At 32.6% G+C, this 19,174-nt stretch overlaps 1 protein-coding gene and 1 long non-coding RNA gene across 5 annotated transcripts; one reads left to right on the top strand and one right to left on the bottom strand.

Annotated features, from left to right (window-relative positions):
• Positions 1–756: 756 nt before the first annotated feature.
• Positions 757–7,396, top strand: LOC103499514 (probable galactinol--sucrose galactosyltransferase 2). Of its 3 annotated transcripts, none has more exons than XM_008462536.2 (14): positions 757–979; positions 2,604–2,814; positions 3,081–3,325; positions 3,639–3,729; positions 3,877–3,925; positions 4,014–4,105; positions 4,240–4,347; positions 4,848–4,970; positions 5,093–5,645; positions 5,928–5,995; positions 6,078–6,212; positions 6,310–6,527; positions 6,632–6,720; positions 6,809–7,396. In XM_008462536.2, exons 2-14 carry the CDS (start codon positions 2,624–2,626, stop codon positions 7,163–7,165), a joined length of 2,319 nt encoding a protein of 772 aa, XP_008460758.2. In that variant the 5' UTR covers positions 757–979; positions 2,604–2,623; the 3' UTR covers positions 7,166–7,396.
• A 2,462-nt stretch (positions 7,397–9,858) lies between these two features.
• On the bottom strand, positions 9,859–12,667 carry LOC103499515 (uncharacterized). Of its 2 annotated transcripts, XR_539835.3 has the most exons (5): positions 12,235–12,667; positions 11,783–11,855; positions 11,399–11,649; positions 11,093–11,145; positions 9,859–9,994 (listed from the first exon to the last, which is right to left on the bottom strand). It is a non-coding gene; the product is annotated as an uncharacterized LOC103499515 (long non-coding RNA). The 2 variants fall into 2 exon arrangements; XR_007822886.1 differs by having other exon boundaries at positions 11,093–11,649.
• Positions 12,668–19,174: the final 6,507 nt, after the last annotated feature.

Here is a 19,174-nt window from a genome sequence, read left to right as displayed (position 1 = left end):
TTGCTAAAAATGAGCAGTTGAATTACAAGAGCGAGGGATAAACCAGATTTCTTCGAACTGTGTACAACTTCAAGCCACTCACTAATTATTTCATCCAAAATGATCATTAAATGAAGATTTAGAGACAAGATTGTTGATGAGAGCATTGATTAGTAGCTGCAAATCAGATTCAACACACACACAACATTACGCAAACCATGAACTTTAATCCGGTGAGAAGGCCAAGTGGTTGTGCAGAAAACACATCCAAAGTCTTTCGCCATAATACCTTGGAGAAAACCAGCACAACTTGAGCATTCGAATCTCTTAAAATACGTACCTACAAGCTAACCCCAATCTTCTTTGTCTCAACACATCAAGATGCATCAATATGATAAAACAAAATAAAATACAAATGAATCCTCACATTGTAATTTCAAAAGTAAATGATATATATAGTTACATTTATTTTTACCTGTCGATCGGATAAATAATTAAATTTAGTAATAAAAAATAAAAAACAAACGAGTTGCACCCCCAAGTTGAAAAAAAAAAAGAAAGAAAAGAAAAGAAGAAAAAAAAAAAAAAAAGAGTAAAAATAAGACATTTGCATGTAAAGATTCTGAGTTGGAAATAATTAGTAAATAACAAAAGAGAGGGGAATTAATTAAATAAAAGATAAAAACTAATATCCACGTGTCATGATCTGATGTGTTGTAGCCTAGAAGTTGCTCGAACTTTAACGCTCCAACCCGTATAAATACCGCCATCTTCTTCTTCCTCAACTCACTCCATCGTGTGTTTTCTGTGTGAGAACATCATTTCATTCTCAAGAGGCCGTTCTGTGCTTCTTCATTCATTCCTCTTTCTCTTTTCTCTTTTCATAGCATTCCTTTCATAGGAACGCTCTTCTTCTTCTTCTTCTTCTTCTTCTTCTTCTTCAGCCTTCTTCTCAGCTTCCGGCCAGGAGACCGGAATCTCTCTTCCTAGTACCTAACCGGTGAGACTTCTGTTCGAGTTTTTGGTGTTGTGTTTTCCCCTTTTTTGTTTGTTTCGAATTTCTGCCTTCCTGTAGTGTTGATTGAACATACGGAGTCGGAACGGTTTTGCGAAGAAATTCGCTGTTCATGCTCTGTTCAGATTTTGAGGGATTTCAAAACTATGGACGTAAATTTGTTGGTGTTGATCTTTTATTTATGAACTGGGGGTTCTACGTTTGATTCTGACTTTGTTTGTTCGGATCGAGCTTCGGCCTCCTGAGAGTAGTTACTGTGAGTTGGATCTATGCAAGGATCCCCTTCTTGGATCTTGGCTCAGATCTACTTTCCTCTCCGCCTCTTCGTTTCCTCTTGGTTCCTTGCTGATGACGATGATTTTTTGGTTTTTAGTTTTGATTATCCATGGACATAATCAGAACATGAACGATTACGCGTGTTGATGGCAGTGGAGTGAATTAACAAATCTAGCTTAAAACTAATTCGAAAGAGAAAACACGGAATTATTAATAATTAGGTATGAAAATCGATGAGTTGGAGAGATTCAATTGAACTTTGACGGCTCCTTGATTCTATTTTCCGTATCTGTATTGCTCTTTCTACATTTTGGCGTCACTTTCTTCCAAAGGTGAATTTTAGTGTTTTTCTCTCTTATCAATTTGCTTGTATCAATGAATATTCCGTGTAATATTTTCTAAAATCATTTTTTAATATATATGTATATATATATTTTTCCTTCACGGTTGGGAAATCGGAGAAAACAAGCAAGCTTTAGTCGTTTCCCTTCACACGGAGGTGAAGAAAAAAAAAAAAAGAAATCCGTGTCTTCTTTTTCTTTCCCTTCGTCTTTGTTGACCTTTTTCTCTCATATATTCCTTCCACTTGTATTCTCTCTCCCATATTATTTCAAATATAATATTCTCTTACAAATGTAAAAAAAAAAAAAATTTGGTAACTAACTACAACTCTTTTTTCTTTTTCTTTTTTTTTTTCTAGATTTTTTTATTATGCTAATATATTCCGAAATAGAGCTTAAATTCGTGAATTCTTTCAATTAATTGAGAATTATATTTCTCAATTGTTGACTGTTTGATTGTCGTAAACCAGTTTGATTTTTCTCTCTTCTACTTGAAGAATATAAGTTGATGCTAAACAATGAATCCAGAACTCCAAAAAGGGTAATAATTGGTCTTAATTTCACTTTATTATATCTTAATTAACTGAATCTGATCTCTTACTTTCCTTTCCCCAACATTGGTACGGTTGTATTTACTCCTATCATTTCTAGTCTACTTGATTTCCCCGTGGTTTGGGAAAAAAAAAATGCCAAGGCCAGCTTCTTTACAGCTATTGAGGTGGATTTCTTCTCCCCCATGGAAGTCATATGGTTCTCTTCATCCGGAAAACATAGGATTTCGCACTAATCATAGAAACTTAGGTTTTCTTCCGAAGTTCAAACGCTTAGGTTGATGTTAGTGGATGTCCAACAAAGAGGAGATCTCGATTTTATCGTCCGAATTTCTTGTTTATAATAGCTTAAACTTTTATTTGATATATTTTTAATATTTTGTTTCTACGCTTTCTGATTGGTTGATAATGTTTTTTTTTGTTTGTTTTAATTTTGCTCAGCAACTGTTCGGTGCTTAAACATGACGGTCACACCGAAAATTTCTGTCAACGATGGCAACTTGGTGGTTCACGGGAAGACCATACTGACTGGGGTTCCTGACAACATTGTGCTGACCCCAGGATCTGGCCTTGGACTCGTTGCTGGCGCTTTCATTGGTGCCACTGCTTCGAACAGTAAAAGTCTACATGTTTTCCCAGTCGGTGTTTTAGAGTAAGTAAAAGTAAAAACCCTCTTGGTAGGATTTCAAAATTTACAGTATAAACAAAAATAAAACGACAAATGGCAAGTGATTGGAATTTACCATTCTATATAATAGCTGGCGAAGATTTACTTTTGTCAATTACCGTATGGGTTTGAATTCTCTTTGATCCTTGAGTTGGGTTGATTTCTAAATCGTACGATTTTTGTCGAGATGAATTAATTGAATGAACTGGATGATTATGAGATATTCTAATTTGCCTCTCATCTCGTATCAGGGGTACTCGCTTCCTATGTTGTTTCCGTTTCAAGTTATGGTGGATGACCCAAAGAATGGGAACATCTGGGAGAGACATCCCTTTCGAGACACAGTTCCTGCTGATGGAGAGCAAGGGTAACGATGGAGAGGATCCTGATAATTCTTCGACCATCTACACCGTCTTCCTTCCTCTCCTTGAGGGCCAGTTCCGTGCTGCCCTGCAAGGAAATGAAAAGAATGAGATGGAGATTTGCCTCGAGAGTGGTGAGTAGAATCATGATCAGACAATTATCATCTGCTGTAGGATGCACACACACCCTGCTGTCCTATTTATTTGGCCCATCACTTCTTTCCATAGTTCCATCCTGGTGGTCGGTAATGAAGAAGATAGTTAATCTGTTGGGGTGGAGATGTCACTAATGTGAACCAACCTTGCTGGAGAAATCTTTTAATTACCATCACTGGAATGAATCAAATTAATGGAGTTTAATAGCACTTGGAGGAGAATATAGGAAGGAATCAAGTTCCATAGAAACGAAACGACTTGTTTTTGTTGGTGTTTGAATTGGTTTTGCAGGAGATAACACTGTTGAGACCAACCAAGGACTTTCTCTTGTCTATATGCATGCTGGGACAAATCCCTTTGAAGTTATCACTCAAGCAGTGAAGTAAGTTTCCAAATTAAGATTCACATCTTTGCTCCTAATATCTTCGAGTATACACTTGGGTTTTTGCCTTTTCAAACACGTGTAATGTTAACTTGATCATGATGGGTACCTGTGCTAACTTCATTAAAATTTAAATGATGATGACAGGGCTGTTGAAAAGCATACGCAAACTTTTCTACATAGAGAGAAGAAAAAGGTATGAGAAAATTTTGTTTTGACAACTATAATGTTAACTAAGCTTTACTCATTTTAGAGTCTCAATTGTGTTGCATTGTCTTTTTCAGTTACCTTCCTTCCTTGACTGGTTTGGTTGGTGTACTTGGGATGCTTTTTACACTGATGTCACTGCTGAGGGTGTTGTGGAAGGTCTCAAAAGGTGATAAAATTTGTTGTTGAGATATAGCAGTTCCATTGTTTCATCTTAATACTTCTGTATCGATGATGTTTAATACTAATCTTTTATTTTTTTAAAAAGATTAAATTGAATTTCTAACATTGTGATGTTTGCAGCCTTTCAGAGGGAGGGGCACCTCCAAAGTTCTTAATCATAGATGATGGTTGGCAACAGATAGAAGCCAAACCAAAAGATGCTGATTGTGTTGTACAAGAGGGAGCACAGTAAGTCACTTTCCTCTTATTAACCAATTTCATTGTTATTTTTGTATTAAACTTATGAGCATATCTTGCTGAGTCTAAATTGGGGCCGTTTGTAATGACCTGTGATCATCTTAGTTTAGTACTGGGCCGTTTTATGGTGGGGAATAATGAAAATGTATAAATTATGTGATCCTTCTAATACTTCTATATTATTAGCCTTGTGTACATCTCCCGTATTAGAACTCAAGGACAGAGTTGTACAACTTATGGAATTGTTGTACATCTCCCATATTATATGCTACCTTCATCTTTTGTCTCTTAAGCTAAAAGTTCCCTATAACAATAGGTTTCCTCAACTATCCCAATATTAGATTTAAGATATCTGGCATATTTCCATCTGCTACCAGATGGATTGAGAACTTTTTCTTTATATCATGTGTTCTCTACATTATGAATCGTGTTAGATTCAATCATTCAAGAAATTGATTGCTTAATCACTTGATGACACTTTTTTTTTATAGGTTTGCAAGTAGGCTGTCTGGAATAAAAGAAAATCATAAGTTTCAGAAAAATGGGAATAACTATGATCAGGTCCCAGGCCTAAAGGTGGTTGTTGATGATGCCAAGAAACAACACAAAGTAAAGTAAGTGTTTCAATTCCTAAAGTAAACAGATTCAACTTTCTTTTGGGTTACAAACTTGAATTAGATATATTACAATTTATCTTTCAAGGAAAATTTCTAATTCTAACCCATATATAATGCAGATTTGTGTATGCATGGCATGCTTTGGCTGGATATTGGGGTGGTGTGAAACCAGCAAGTCCAGGCATGGAGCATTATGATTCCGCTTTGGCGTACCCGGTCCAGTCACCGGGTATGTTGGGCAACCAACCAGACATAGTTGTAGACAGCTTGGCTGTTCATGGCATTGGCCTTGTGCATCCAAAGAAAGTCTTTAATTTCTATAATGAGCTTCATTCCTACTTGGCTTCCTGTGGTATCGATGGCGTAAAGGTTGATGTGCAAAACATTATTGAAACCCTCGGTGCTGGTCATGGTGGCAGGGTTACACTTACTCGTAGCTACCATCAGGCTCTTGAAGCTTCGATTGCTCGTAACTTTTCTGACAATGGATGCATTGCTTGTATGTGCCACAACACTGACAGTCTCTACAGTGCCAAACAGACTGCGGTCGTGAGAGCTTCTGATGACTATTACCCTCGTGATCCTGCCTCCCACACCATTCATATTTCTTCTGTGGCTTACAATTCTCTTTTCCTTGGAGAGTTCATGCAGCCTGACTGGGATATGTTCCATGTGAGAACTTTTTCCACTTGTGTTCACTCTCTCTTGTTCTGATTTCATTAACTTAGTGGACATTGTTGGTCAATATGAATTGTCGATATAGATAACCCATCCCATAGATAACACATTTTAGTGAGGGTTGGTATTTTTCAAACTGGCATGTCTAAACATGAATACAACAACCACATGAATAGTGTGTTTGGCCATAGGAGGAAGAGAAACTAGAAAGTATGGAGGTGAGCTATTCAACCCTTACACACAAACTAACGTATGCAATCTTTGCTTTGTTTTTAGAGTTTACATCCGACAGCAGAGTATCACGGTGCTGCTCGTGCAATTGGCGGATGTGCAATTTATGTCAGGTAGTTTATGTCCATGGCATGTTTGTCTGCTTTTAAAGTATATGATAATAGGAATTACCTGACTTTGTACAATTTATCACAGTGACAAACCAGGTAACCACAACTTTGACCTGTTGAAGAAACTAGTCCTTCCCGATGGATCAGTTCTTCGTGCTCAGTTACCTGGCCGACCGACACGTGACTCTTTGTTCAACGATCCAGCTAGAGATGGCACCAGGTTTGTTGTAAATTCACTTATTTGGCATTGTTGTCTATTCTATTCGCCTCTCATTGTAGACTGTTGTTGATAATCAATTGTTTTTCTCCTTTTGCAGCCTGCTCAAAATTTGGAATATGAACAAATGTTCTGGTGTTGTTGGAGTATTCAATTGCCAAGGTGCCGGTTGGTGCAGGATCACAAAGAAAACTCGCATTCACGACGAGTCTCCGGGTACACTCACTACGTCTGTCCGTGCAGCTGATGTTGATGCTATTTCGCAAGTTGCAGGTGCCGATTGGAAGGGTGATACTATTGTTTATGCCTATCGATCAGGTACACTTGGATATCACTCTTTAAAACCAAGATTCATGATGGGTTTTCTTGTGTTAGAAATAGGAAAACAAATTCTAACGAAAGGAAATTGATTTGTTTTTCAGGGGATTTGATTCGATTGCCAAAAGGTGCTTCAGTTCCAGTTACCCTCAAAGTCTTGGAATATGATCTTTTCCATATTTCTCCTCTGAAGGTGTGTACCTCTTTCACTCCATTCTTTGTTTTCTTCTTTCTTTATCAACTGGTTTTGTGCATCCACTATAATGTTCTTTTGTGTTTAGGACATCGCATCGAACATCTCATTTGCACCAATTGGTCTACTTGACATGTTCAACACCGGTGGTGCTGTCGAGCAAGTTAATGTCCAAGTGGTCGAACCAATACCAGAGTTCGATGGTGAAGTTGCTTCTGAGCTAACATGTTCTCTCCCCAATGATCGACCTCCGACAGCTACTATCACCATGAAAGCCCGAGGATGCAGAAGGTTTGGTCTATACTCGTCCCAACGTCCTCTGAAATGCAGTGTGGACAAGGTCGATGTCGACTTTGTGTACGACGAGGTCACAGGGTTAGTCACCTTCGAAATTCCTATCCCGACGGAGGAAATGTATAGATGGAACATTGAAATTCAAGTTTAAGTGAATGTTGTTATGTTCAAATTTCATTATTATCAATGCGACCATATCATTTAATAATTGGAGAGAGAGAGGTGGTAGTAAGGAGGAAGAATTTAATTAGGATTTGAGCAATGAATGTGTATGGTGGAGGCCATAAATTTAAATTTAAGGGTGTATTGCAGCAACCAACATCTGTCATTAATGTTGTAATCTAATTCTCTACATGTCATAATAAATATGCTTTTCTATGAATTCCCTCTTTTATTTTATTTTTTTGACAATTTCCCTTCCAACCACTGGCATGTCTCTATTTCTTGGCCCATACGTTTTTTCTTATCATCTAATTGGAGTATAATCGAAGTATTAAGTATAGTTTGAACTAAAATGTTTTTAGAGTGGATCTTAAGAAGCATGTTCGAAAGGTTCATTTGGAGTAAGAAAATATTTTTTTTTCTTTTTAATAAACCGTTCCTGATTTGGAATTATTATATTGAGTCAAAGAAGCTTGGAATTTCAAGTTTTTGAATTTCTCTCACTTTTGCTATTACACAGTAAATTTAACTTTTTTCAAATACAACATGTTTGAGTTATTATGTTTGGATTAAATTTTTAAATATTTTTTTTAAATGATAAAGAAGCCATTCTCATTTACAACATTGTACAACTTTTCATCTATATATGTATGTACATATGTTTGAGTTATTATGTTTGGATTAAATTTTTAAATGTTGTTTTTAAATGATAAAGAAGCCATTCTCATTTACAACATTGTACAACTTTTCATCTATATATGTATATACATGTATATATATATGTATGTACATGTATATATATGTATGTACATGTATATATATGTATGTATATATATATATATGTATGTATATATATATATATATATATATATATATATATATATATATATATATATATATATATATGTATATGTATGTATGCATCCATATACGTATATATATGTATATGTATATATATATGTATATGTATGTATGCATCCATATATGTATATACATATATTTAGGCTAAAAATCATTATTGGTCTCTAATGGTCTGTTTGATAATGTTCAAATTTTCTATTTTTGTTTCTCATTTTTTTAAGAAACAAATATGTTCGATAATCATTCTCATTTCTTTCCTAAATTTTAAGTAGCATATCTAAAATTAGGCAAAAATAGAGAAAGTATAGAAAATAGTTTTTCTCAATTCTTTTCCATTTTATTTGATTCTATTTTTTTTTATATTTTAAAATCTCTAGTTGGCTTATTGGTGAGAAGACACGTTCATATACACTTTTGGCCTGAGGTTGAATTCCCAACTTTGATGATGTTTTTTTATATATTTCTTTTCTTTTCTTTTTTTTTCTTTTTTTTTTTTACATTTCTTATATTTGTTTTATTTTTTTCTTCATTAATTTTTAATATTTATATGTTTAATATTTCTTGATTTAGTTTTTCTTCCTTTATTAATTTTTCATATTTATATGTTTATATTTCTTAATCTATCTTTTTCCTTTCTTTATTGATTTTTCATATATATGTTTAATATTTTTTAATTTGTTTTTTATTTTTTTCTTCTCTTAATTTTTTTATTATTATATGCTAATTTAATTTTAAATTTTAAAATTACAATATTTAGATTACTATATTATTTGATTTTCAAAGTTTAGATCTAATTTCAATATTTCTTTTTTTTATTTAGCTATATTTATTTTATATTTTATATTTATATGTTTAATTTAATTTTAAAATTTAAGCTATCTAACATTTAAATTTATATATTATTTTGGTCATTTTGAAATTTCAAATTTAAGTTGCAAATATGTTTATTTAAATATTTTCTCAGTTTTAATTTTCAAATCTAAACTTTTGCTTATATGTTATTTTAAATTTAAATTTGTTATTTTTAGTATCATTGAAATTAATTAGAATTTTATATTATATAATTTATTTTATTAAGATAATCTTTTAGGTTATGTTTAATATTTTACCACCACAATATTTACATAATAATATAATTGAGTTGAATTTGAATCAACATTATTTAAGAGAAACAAATCGAATGATAATTAATATTTAAAATCAAATTTTAACAACATATGATTGATAAAAACTATTGTATTATAGTTATTAATTTTGTAACTAGATTTATGTGTATCGATAATATTAATATTTGATTATTATTATTATTTTTTTTCATATTTCAATGAATTATATATATATATATATATATTATTTTTTACATAATTAAATTATATTTAAACAAAAAAATAAAAAGTGAAATTGTCAGAAAAAATAACACAAGAAACAAGAAATGATCACTAAACAAATTTCTATTTCTATTTTTTTTTAAGGAAACGAGAATAGTTTTCAAACATAGTCTCATTTCTTGTTTTTAGAAAAGAAGAAATAAAGAACGCAAAACAGAGAGCAAGAAACATAAAACATAAAACAAAAAACAAAAAATAGGAAATGAGAATGTTGTAATGACCCGAACTTTCAAATTGAGCTAAGTTCATTACTCAAAGACAGTTAACACTTTGAACTTTTTTGAAAAGGGAAAACTAAAAATCTTTATAAAATTTAAAGTTTAACTAAAATGGTCGAAGACATAAAATCGACAAAACAAACAAAAATAATTTGAAAACGTGACCCATAGATTCTAAAAATTCTTTTAAGAAATAAAGATAAACAAATGAAACAAAACTTTAAATAAGTTTTTTCTAAAACCAAAATATTGAAAATTGATACATAGACATAGAGCCAAAACTGAGTTTCCATATGACATATCATGAACCCTTCCTGTCTCTCGCCAGCTTTTCAGATCATCTACCTTTACCTGAAATATTAAACATAGAAAAGCGTGAGTATATAAATATACCCAGTAAGGGATCCATTATTAGTCCCGTTAGGTGATCTGTTAACTTCCTGTTAAAAACATAATGATAGTCTCGTGTGTCCAATGGAGCACACCTTGGCGAGTGAGACTGTACGAACACCTCTTATCATGCGAGTGATCGTAGGTGTACACTCCATAAACATGTGTGTAAATACGTAGGTACACCCCTTATTGTGTGAGTGGTCTTGTCAGAACACCCATTATCGTGCAAGTGACCCCGTATACATAGTAAAACTATTCCCTAACCATGCATGTGATCCATAGGTACACCTCTAAATTGTGTGAGTGATCCCGTAGGAACACCCCTTATAGTGTGAGTGACCCCATAGATAGGACCACAATATAGGTGGGGTAAAAAGCTCAACAAATAAAATTAACAGACACACCACAGTCCAAAAGCATGTAACATCATCATAAACATCATAAACATGACATGAATATTAATCATAATTAACGTCTTTAAGCATGTGATTAATATATCATGTATCATAAACATCATAAACATATCAGTCATCATCATTAACATAATATCAGTCATCAACATCAACACACTATGTATTTTAACTACATCAATGCATAATGAAAAATACATGCAAGCTCTTAATTTTTTTAAGTTTGAGGGTCCAATAGTATAATCTCTTAGCTTGAGATTAGTTAAACGTTTATTCCCTATCTATCACAGTCAAAGCTTTCCAATAGACAAATCTTAAACAATAAGGAAAAAAATTTAATATTAATAATTAATAAAATTTAGCAATGGCTAGTATCTAAAATTTTCTAATTTAACTTATCCAAAATTTAAGGTTGAAACCAATTCAACCTTGATTGAGAAAAGTTTCAAGGTTAAATCTTAAAAAATTAACTACTTAAACCTTTAATTTAACTTTAATGAGTGGAAGATGAAAACCTTTTTCTTTTTTCTTTTTCTTTTCAGTTTTAAGTATTCCAATATTATTTATAAACCCAAATAATAACAATAATATTTATTTTTATTATTTTCATTTCTTTTAGGATATATATGTAATACCAAGCTTTTACCTGCAGCTTCAAAGCTTTCTTCAAATCCTTTTTCCTTTTCAATTATTTTTCTCCTGCGTGCAAAATGAAGGTTTATCAACCAACAAAGTGTAATAATCAACAAAAAAAAAAAAAAAAATCAATAACATAATATATAAAAGCTACATAAGAATGAATGTTATCAGATACTTGAGAGAGACAATTTCTTGAAGCTAATTAGAAAAAAGACTTCCCACATTTCTAAACCTCATCTTCACCTCACAGCCTTTAATTTCTCTAATGTCATTTTCATTTGCCTCATGAAGAAAAAAAATGTTTTTTTCCTACCATTCATTCAACTTTGACTTCTTCTCCATCTCTGATTTCTTTGTTCACCCATAGAAGTGAAGAACCCGACTGATTCACCCATAGATTTTGTTTGGTTTCTGATTTGGTGTGTAGAGTGCAATGCGGCAGTGGAAGTGTGAGCCACAGTTACAAAACACTAACGGCTTAGATTATTTACATCAAATTCAAAGCTCAAAGTAATGAGCAATTTAGTCTTCGTCAAGAGTTAGAGTAGTCTCAAATCAAGGATCCTAACATAAAACATAAGCGAACTATAATCATGGCTTTGTAATCAAGGATCCTACATTCTCTCTTATTAGAAGAATGCAGTTCTAATAAGAGAAAGAATACATCAGAGGGAAAAGAAAATAGTGAAACTAGTACCTCACCCACCATCAGCCCTTGTAGTATGACCTTGCATATCCGCATTCTCTTTTGATGAATCAACCTCCATTACCTACGTACAACAACACAGAAAATTGAATTTTTCCTAATTTGATATATACATGATAACACACAAATATTGTAAAGAAATCAATCAAACTTGTGATAAATACAAAATAATGGTTAAGCCTAAACATTGCTCAGGTTAAACGTTCGAAAATGCATAATACAAGAAAGAAAAAATAGAATTCAAAACTAGATGAAGAAACAAAAAAAAGCTAGGATGTCACCCCTTAACACTTGTCATCCTGTGTCATAAAAAAAACAAAATAAATTGCATCAACATCAAATTTTGGTCAACAATTTTTAATCCAGTATTGTTAGAAAGAAAAACAAATTCAAAAGTTCATAACTTGTGAACAAAATTAAGAAACAAAAAATTGAAATTTAACCTGTGGAATGCTTTAGAATTCCAATAGATTGGACAAGAAGGAACGAAGTCAGGATTTTGTGTTTGATTAAGGAACTTAGCTTCTCTAATGCCGGCTCCTGCTCTTCTTAGCCCTGCTTCAATTCTCTCCAATTTTGTATAATACAGCCCCTTGATTCGGCGGAGGGGTTCTTCGGCAGAGGCGTTCTTCGACGTTTTTCGACGCAGGGGTCGTGGGTCGACGACATTCTTCAAGTTCTTCGGCGGAGGGGTCGTGGTTCTTCGAGTTCTTCAGCAGAGGAGTCGGGTCGACAGCGTTCTACAGCGGAGGGGTTATTCCAAGGAAGGGCTCTTTGCCGGAGGGGTTTTCGTCGAAGGGGTTCTTCGAAAGTTCGGCACAGTGTGGGGGCGTGGGTCGTCCGTCTTTGCGAGAGGATGGGAGTGAGAGGCGTGTGAGGGAGGTTTAGGTTGGAAGAAAGCGAAAATTGGGGGTTTAGGTTTTTTTTTTATTTTTTTTTTCAATTATTTAGTAATTCTTGACGTTTCTGAAATGTCAAGGAAAATCCTCTTACTTGACGTTTTAAAAATGTCAAGAAAATTTAAAATTACTCCTCTCTGTCTTTTCATTAAAATTCTTGACGTTTTAAAACGTCAAGAATTGAATCAATATTACTTGACGTTTTTAAAACGTCAAGGATAATTACATATTATTTGACGTTTAAAAAACGTTAAGAATGTCGATTTTAAAAAAATTCTTGACGTTTTAAAAACGTCAAGAATTTAGAAGATAATCCTTGACAGTTTATAACTGTCAAGAAAAGGTTCATATTTCTTGACGATTTAAAACTGTCAAGAATTCTAAAAATTGCCTACCCTCCGCCTTTTCATAAAAATTCTTGACGGTTTTCCTATTAAACCACCCTTTTCTTGACGTTTTTTTCAAAAACCGTCAAGAAAAAAAAATGCAACCGTCAAGAAAGCCTATTTTTCTAGTAGTGAATATATACATATATTTTATTTCCATTATCTTTACTCAATCAATTCCTTAAATGGAAAAAATCTTAGACATTTACAACCATTAATAATAATAATAGGGATCTTTTCAAAAATATAAAAAAGCAGCAAAATATTTACACCCTATAGAACAATTCCAAAAATGGAAAAAGCCTAGAAGTCCACCGTGTAAAATATCAAAAATGTCTTGTCAACCACGCCGTCAACAACGCGTGCCTAATATATTTGCGATCGTTTAGATTTGATTATTGTTTGATACACGATCATCTAGATATGGCTACAATTTATAAGTGATCGTTTAGATATGGTTACAATTTTTATATAATCGTTTAGATATGACTACAATTTCTACGCGATCGTTTAGATATGAGTACAATTTATCTTTTCAATTCCATCGTTTAATTTTGTTACACAATCGTTTAGATTTTTTTAGACGACCGTTTACTTTTTTTACACGATCGTTTACATTTGGTTACTCCAATCAAATAATTTTTTTTCAAGATTTTTTTTTCAAGATTTTTTATACACTATCTTTTTTTTTTACAATCGTTTATGGTTTTTAAACGATCGTTTACATTTGGTTACTCCAATCTAAATGATTCTTTATACACAATCTTTTATTTTTTTTACATGATCGTTTACTTTTTTACACGATCGTTTACATTTGGCTACTCCACTCTAAATGATTTTTTTTCAAGATTCTTTATACACGATCATTTATATTTGGCTACTCCAATCTAAATAATTTTTTTCAAGATTCTTTATACATGATCTTTTAGATTTTGCTATCTTTTTGTACACAGTCTTGTACACAGTCATTTAGATTTGGTTACCCAAATGTAAATGATGTAAAAAAAAGGAAAAGAAGAAAGACGATGGAAAGAAATTGAAGCAAAAAAAAAGAGTAAAAGAAGAAAAACGATTGAAAGATTAAACGATGTAAATAAAGAATTAAAAAAAGAAAGATGATGGAAAGAAATCGCAAAAAAAAAAAAAGGAAAGAAGAAAGATGAAATCGCAGGGAAAGATGAGGAAGACAAAATAGTAGGAGGAAGACGAATCACGAGGAAGAAAAGAAAGATGGAAGGACAAACTTGAAATATTTAAAAAATGACTAATTTATAGGCTTTGTTACATGGGCCGTAAATACTTTGGTGTTTTGTAACATTTACACATGTTTCCCATAATAATAATACTTTTTTCATTATTATTATTATTATTATTCTCTCACCAAAATATATAAAAACATATATATTTATTTAAGAGAAATTTTCACAAATATAACAAACTAGTAAAATATTTACTGCCCGTGTGACAGCCCATGAAGTTAACCATTTTCTTAAATATTCCAGGTTTGTCCTTTCATCTTTCTTTTCCTATTCGCTGCGATTTCTTTCCATCGTCTTTTTTTCTTCTTCCAAACTGTTATTTGGTTCAAGATCGTGTATCAATCTATTTTCTTTCAAACTTTTATTTGGTTGTTCAAAATCATGTAGGCTTAAAAAAAACGTTGTTTAGATTTGGGTAGCCAAATCTAAAGGATCACGTATAAAGAATTTTGGAAAATAATTTAGATTGGGGTAGAAAATCTAAATGATTGTGTACTAAAAGAACTTTTAAAAAATAATTTAGCCAAATCTAAACGATCATGTACCAAAGAATCTTGAAAAAATAAACGACCGTGTAAAAAAATCTAAATGATTGTGTACCAGAGAATCTTGAAAAAAAATTGTTTAGCCAAATCTAAACGATCGTGTACCTAATTTTGAAAAAAAATCGTTTAGATTTGGCTAACTAAATTTAAATAATCAAATTTAAACGATCATGTACTCAAATCTAATAATCAACACATTTAAGGTTGTTTTAGACAAGTTTGGGTAAGTTCATAAGTTTTGACTCGTTAGATTGATATTGAGTTTGTTAATGGATTTAAACCTCTAAGGTGTGGATATTGGTTATAAGAGTATATGGATTTAAAAAACGACTTAAGTTTGGGTACTTATGGCATTAGGAGTTTAAGTTGAAAAGAATCCAAAAGTGAAATTTTAGCCTAAATTAAAGCATGTGGTGAATGATACAAAGTTAATAAGAGAAGTGGGAATTCGACTCATTGAACCATAATAGCTTGAGTTATCATGATGAAGTGTTTTAGTGATAGTTGTGATATCTTGATATGTGAAGATAACTGAGGGATATTGATCGTTGTTTCATGCCAAATTGAAGTGGGAAAAGCATATAACCTCGAGGGATCAAGTTATTGATGGTAAGTGGCTCATTTTCAAGCTTTCTTTATGCTTATACATGTTATCTCAAGATATTTCTTAGAAATTACCATGGCTTAAACTTGTTATGACTACGTTTTCATTTATGTTTAAACAATGTGTTTACGTATCATGATTTTAAGAATTCTTATGGCTTGGATTTTATAAAAGTGGGTTTCAAGTTCCTGTTTTCATTTATACTTAAACGATGTGTTTATTCATCATTTATACTTAAACTTCATAAAATCGTGTTTCAAGTTTTGATTATACTTGATTTGAAATGTGATTAACCGATGTTTATGGTGAACAAGAAGGTGATTTCCCTAAGGCTACATGAATGTGTTTGTGTAGTGCTACCTATGGTTGTCAGGGGGTTTCGGGACTGAAAGAGGTCGTGATCAGAGATCCGAGAACTTGAGCTTATGTGAGGATATGGATGGAGGATTGTGATATGGCTTTGAGCTTAGTTTAACCCATGGTGGGTGGCTCTATGTGCACATAAAAGCGGATATGGATGTTGTTACTGTGGTAGCTGCTAAGTATGCGTGAGCTCCATTTGGTTGCGTGTTTCCTTATGGATATGGATCACGTGTGAGCTATTCCGGGCCGTGTATTTAGTATTCTATGATGGTTGGATTGGATGAAGGTAGTTACTGTGGTAGGTGCTAAGTATGTGTGATCTCTGTTTTGTCACGTGTTTCCTTGTGAATATGGATCACGTGTGAGCTATTCCAGATCGTGTATTTAGTATGCTATCATGGTTGGATTGGACGGATGTTGCTATCATGGCGGGTACTAAACATACATGGCTAGTTTTGGCTGCATTGTTCTTTGGTCATGTGCGAGCTATCTTTGGCCGTATATTTAGACGACTTGCCATGGTTGGATTGTGTACAACTTTGTTGGTTTGATTAGTCTCACACCCTCTCCTGAACTACCTGCTAGCTAAGCCCAAATGTCGATGTAAAGTCAACCAACATTGCTATCCTTTAATGATACCCATTGACCTTGTTGAACTATTAGACTTGATAGACTAGATATTTCCATACATGAAATGCTATCTATGCACAAAACACAAACTGATGTGTATGCGTAACTTAAAGTTCGACAACTTCAAACATATATACAACTATACAGATACAAAATACAACTCCGCCCACGTACTGAAAGTAAATGTGAAACTAATAGCAGATAATAGCAGAGTTTCAGGCATCGAAAGCTTAACCTCTACCTGAAAAGTGAGAAAACATTTTAAAGGTGAGCCAATAAGCCCTGTGAGTGACTTATAAAACTGTTATTTGACAAATTCGAGCATGTGATAAATCAACATTAAATAAATAAATACGTAAGCAAAGCATTAACTATAAATATTTTAAGAGAACAACTTCTTCAAATATTCAAAATGTATATTTATAAAAGCTGGCAAGGCATTTACAACTAACATGACATCATTATGTTGTATAGGGCATACCTAGTACAACTAACGTTTATTAACTCTACAATGTAGTGGGGCCCGTCCAACACTCCTATCGTCTTTGTCGTAGTGGGACTCATCCAACACTCACGATAGCTTCGTTGTCACTGAGTATACTTAACGTCAACAACAGAAAATAACCTGTTTGCACCTATATCCTCTAGCCCAGGCTCAAGATCTCAACCATGTAGTTAATGAAAATTTCATAAATCATCTAAAAATATTAAAACATGTCTGCTTCTCTTTCTCTTGCACAAAGCTCAAAATTTACTCAACTCGTTTGTGAAAAATTGTAATTCTTAAAACAAAACTTGCCTATTCATGCATTGCTTGAAACATTGTGGTTCAAATACTTTCCAGAAATTGAATATTTACATGCTAGCATAAATTTTCATTAGGAAATCTAATCTCAAAACTTATACTTGAAAATAGTCATGGAATTCAAATGATTTTCATAGCTTCGTAAAATAAACATGTAAAGCATTCAATCATAAATAATAATTATGGAAAATATTTTCAAAACTTGTTTTGTCACTCACTGTCTTGAGCTAGATCCTTGGTCTGTAAGCTCGATTTAATTCTTTTCAGCCTGTCAACAACCAAACTAAGTATTAGAACCCTAGATATTTTGGTTTCTAAAGATATATTTAACATGTCACACTAAAGATGACGCTCACGAATTCAAAGTTTAAGAAATAAAACCCTATTCCACACAATCTTTGCATTTTTCAGATTTTCAGTACAAATTTAAAATGACCATAACTCCCTCAATACTTAACCACAATGAGTGTTCTTTATATCAAAATCTTCATTTTGATGTCTTCTATAATTTATTTGAAGACATTAAAACCAAATTCTCTTTTTCTTTCTTTTATAAAAAAAATAATCCAAAGAGAATCTCGGGTTTATAATTAGTGGTTATGAGATAATGACGTTTTAAGTATTATTTCATTACTGATGCATATTTAAAGATTTTTTCTTTTTTAGCATGTTTTTATGAGTTTTTACTTCTAAGAAACTTACCACTCACTGAGTTTTCAACTTACGTTTTCAATGTTTTCTTCCCCCCTCAGGTTGCAATCAAGGACTAAGCTTTGGTTGAAGCCTCGTCATCATTTGTAGATCTTCATTTTTTTTTATGTATATAGTTAACTCTTGTATTGCATCATGGGGAGGTTAGATATAGAGAAAGAGCACTAAGAACTCGTGTTTTGAGAAATCCTTTATTAAACTGTAATCATTTTGTATGTAATATCTAATTTGAATCTTAACCTTGAAACTTTGAAATTGTCTGGAAAAGTATGTCGTGAGACACCTGTTGTGATGTGGATTTTGATGTTTGCATATATAGTTATAAAAGTGAAAATCTCTTCCTTTACAGGTTTTGGCTAACCCACATTTTAGGGGAGGTGCTGCCGAAATTTTTATTGAATTGCTTAAAAAGTGTTTTACTAATCTTACTTTGGAAAAATGAATGTTTTTAAAGAGTAGAATCATGCCATGTTCTAGGTTAGAAGGGTAAAACCTAGAATGGGGTGTGACATATACGGGGTCACATGCACAACTAGGGATATTCCGACGGAATCACTTGCACGATTATGGGTGTACCTGCATATCACAGACATGTTTAGGAGTATGTACCTATGATCACTCATACTACTAGGGGCGTTCCTACGAGATCATTCGCACGATTAGGGGTATTTAGACCATCTCACTCGTCTAGGTGTGCTTCATTGGACACACAATATTATGATTATGTTTCTAACGGGAAGTTAATGAATCAGCTAGCGGGACCAGTAGTGGGTCCCTTACTTGGTATATTTTATATACTCATTACAATCACATATTTAACTTAATTTACAATTTAAATGTATTCAACCGTAACTCTCTCATAATCTATAATTTTAATATGTATCATATATAAATCTAATTCACATTAAATTAATATTTGAACTCATTCAAATATTTTATCCTCTCATAGTTGGTTTTGATTAATATTAAAAATTAAATTTATCTAAATCTAAATCTAAATCTAGACTATATAAAAGGGCTAAGGCAAAAAAAGATTCAATTTTCCTTTTTGCCACTTTAGTATTTTGTTGTAGAGTTATTTGATGTAATTTCATATCTAAATTATTAAATAAAATGGTTTGCCATTTCTTTTTTTTGAACTTTCACGCTAAATTGAAAGAAAAAAGAAAAAAGAAAAATGA

Source organism: Cucumis melo, chromosome 8, assembly GCF_025177605.1.
Source record: "Cucumis melo cultivar AY chromosome 8, USDA_Cmelo_AY_1.0, whole genome shotgun sequence".
NCBI lineage: Eukaryota > Viridiplantae > Streptophyta > Magnoliopsida > Cucurbitales > Cucurbitaceae > Cucumis > Cucumis melo.
The sequence above is the reverse complement of the archived record's forward strand: the minus strand, read 5'-3'. Positions and strand labels throughout refer to the sequence as shown.

Excerpts from the sequence above, each read along its gene's own strand:
- LOC103499514 (XM_008462536.2), top strand. The coding sequence starts at position 2,624 with ATGACGGTCACACCGAAAATTTCTGTCAACGATGGCAACTTGGTGGTT. Across the intron at positions 3,730-3,876 it reads GTTATCACTCAAGCAGTGAA|GGCTGTTGAAAAGCATACGC; the intron begins GTAAGTTTCCAA and ends TGATGATGACAG. Across the intron at positions 3,926-4,013 it reads TACATAGAGAGAAGAAAAAG|TTACCTTCCTTCCTTGACTG; the intron begins GTATGAGAAAAT and ends TGTCTTTTTCAG.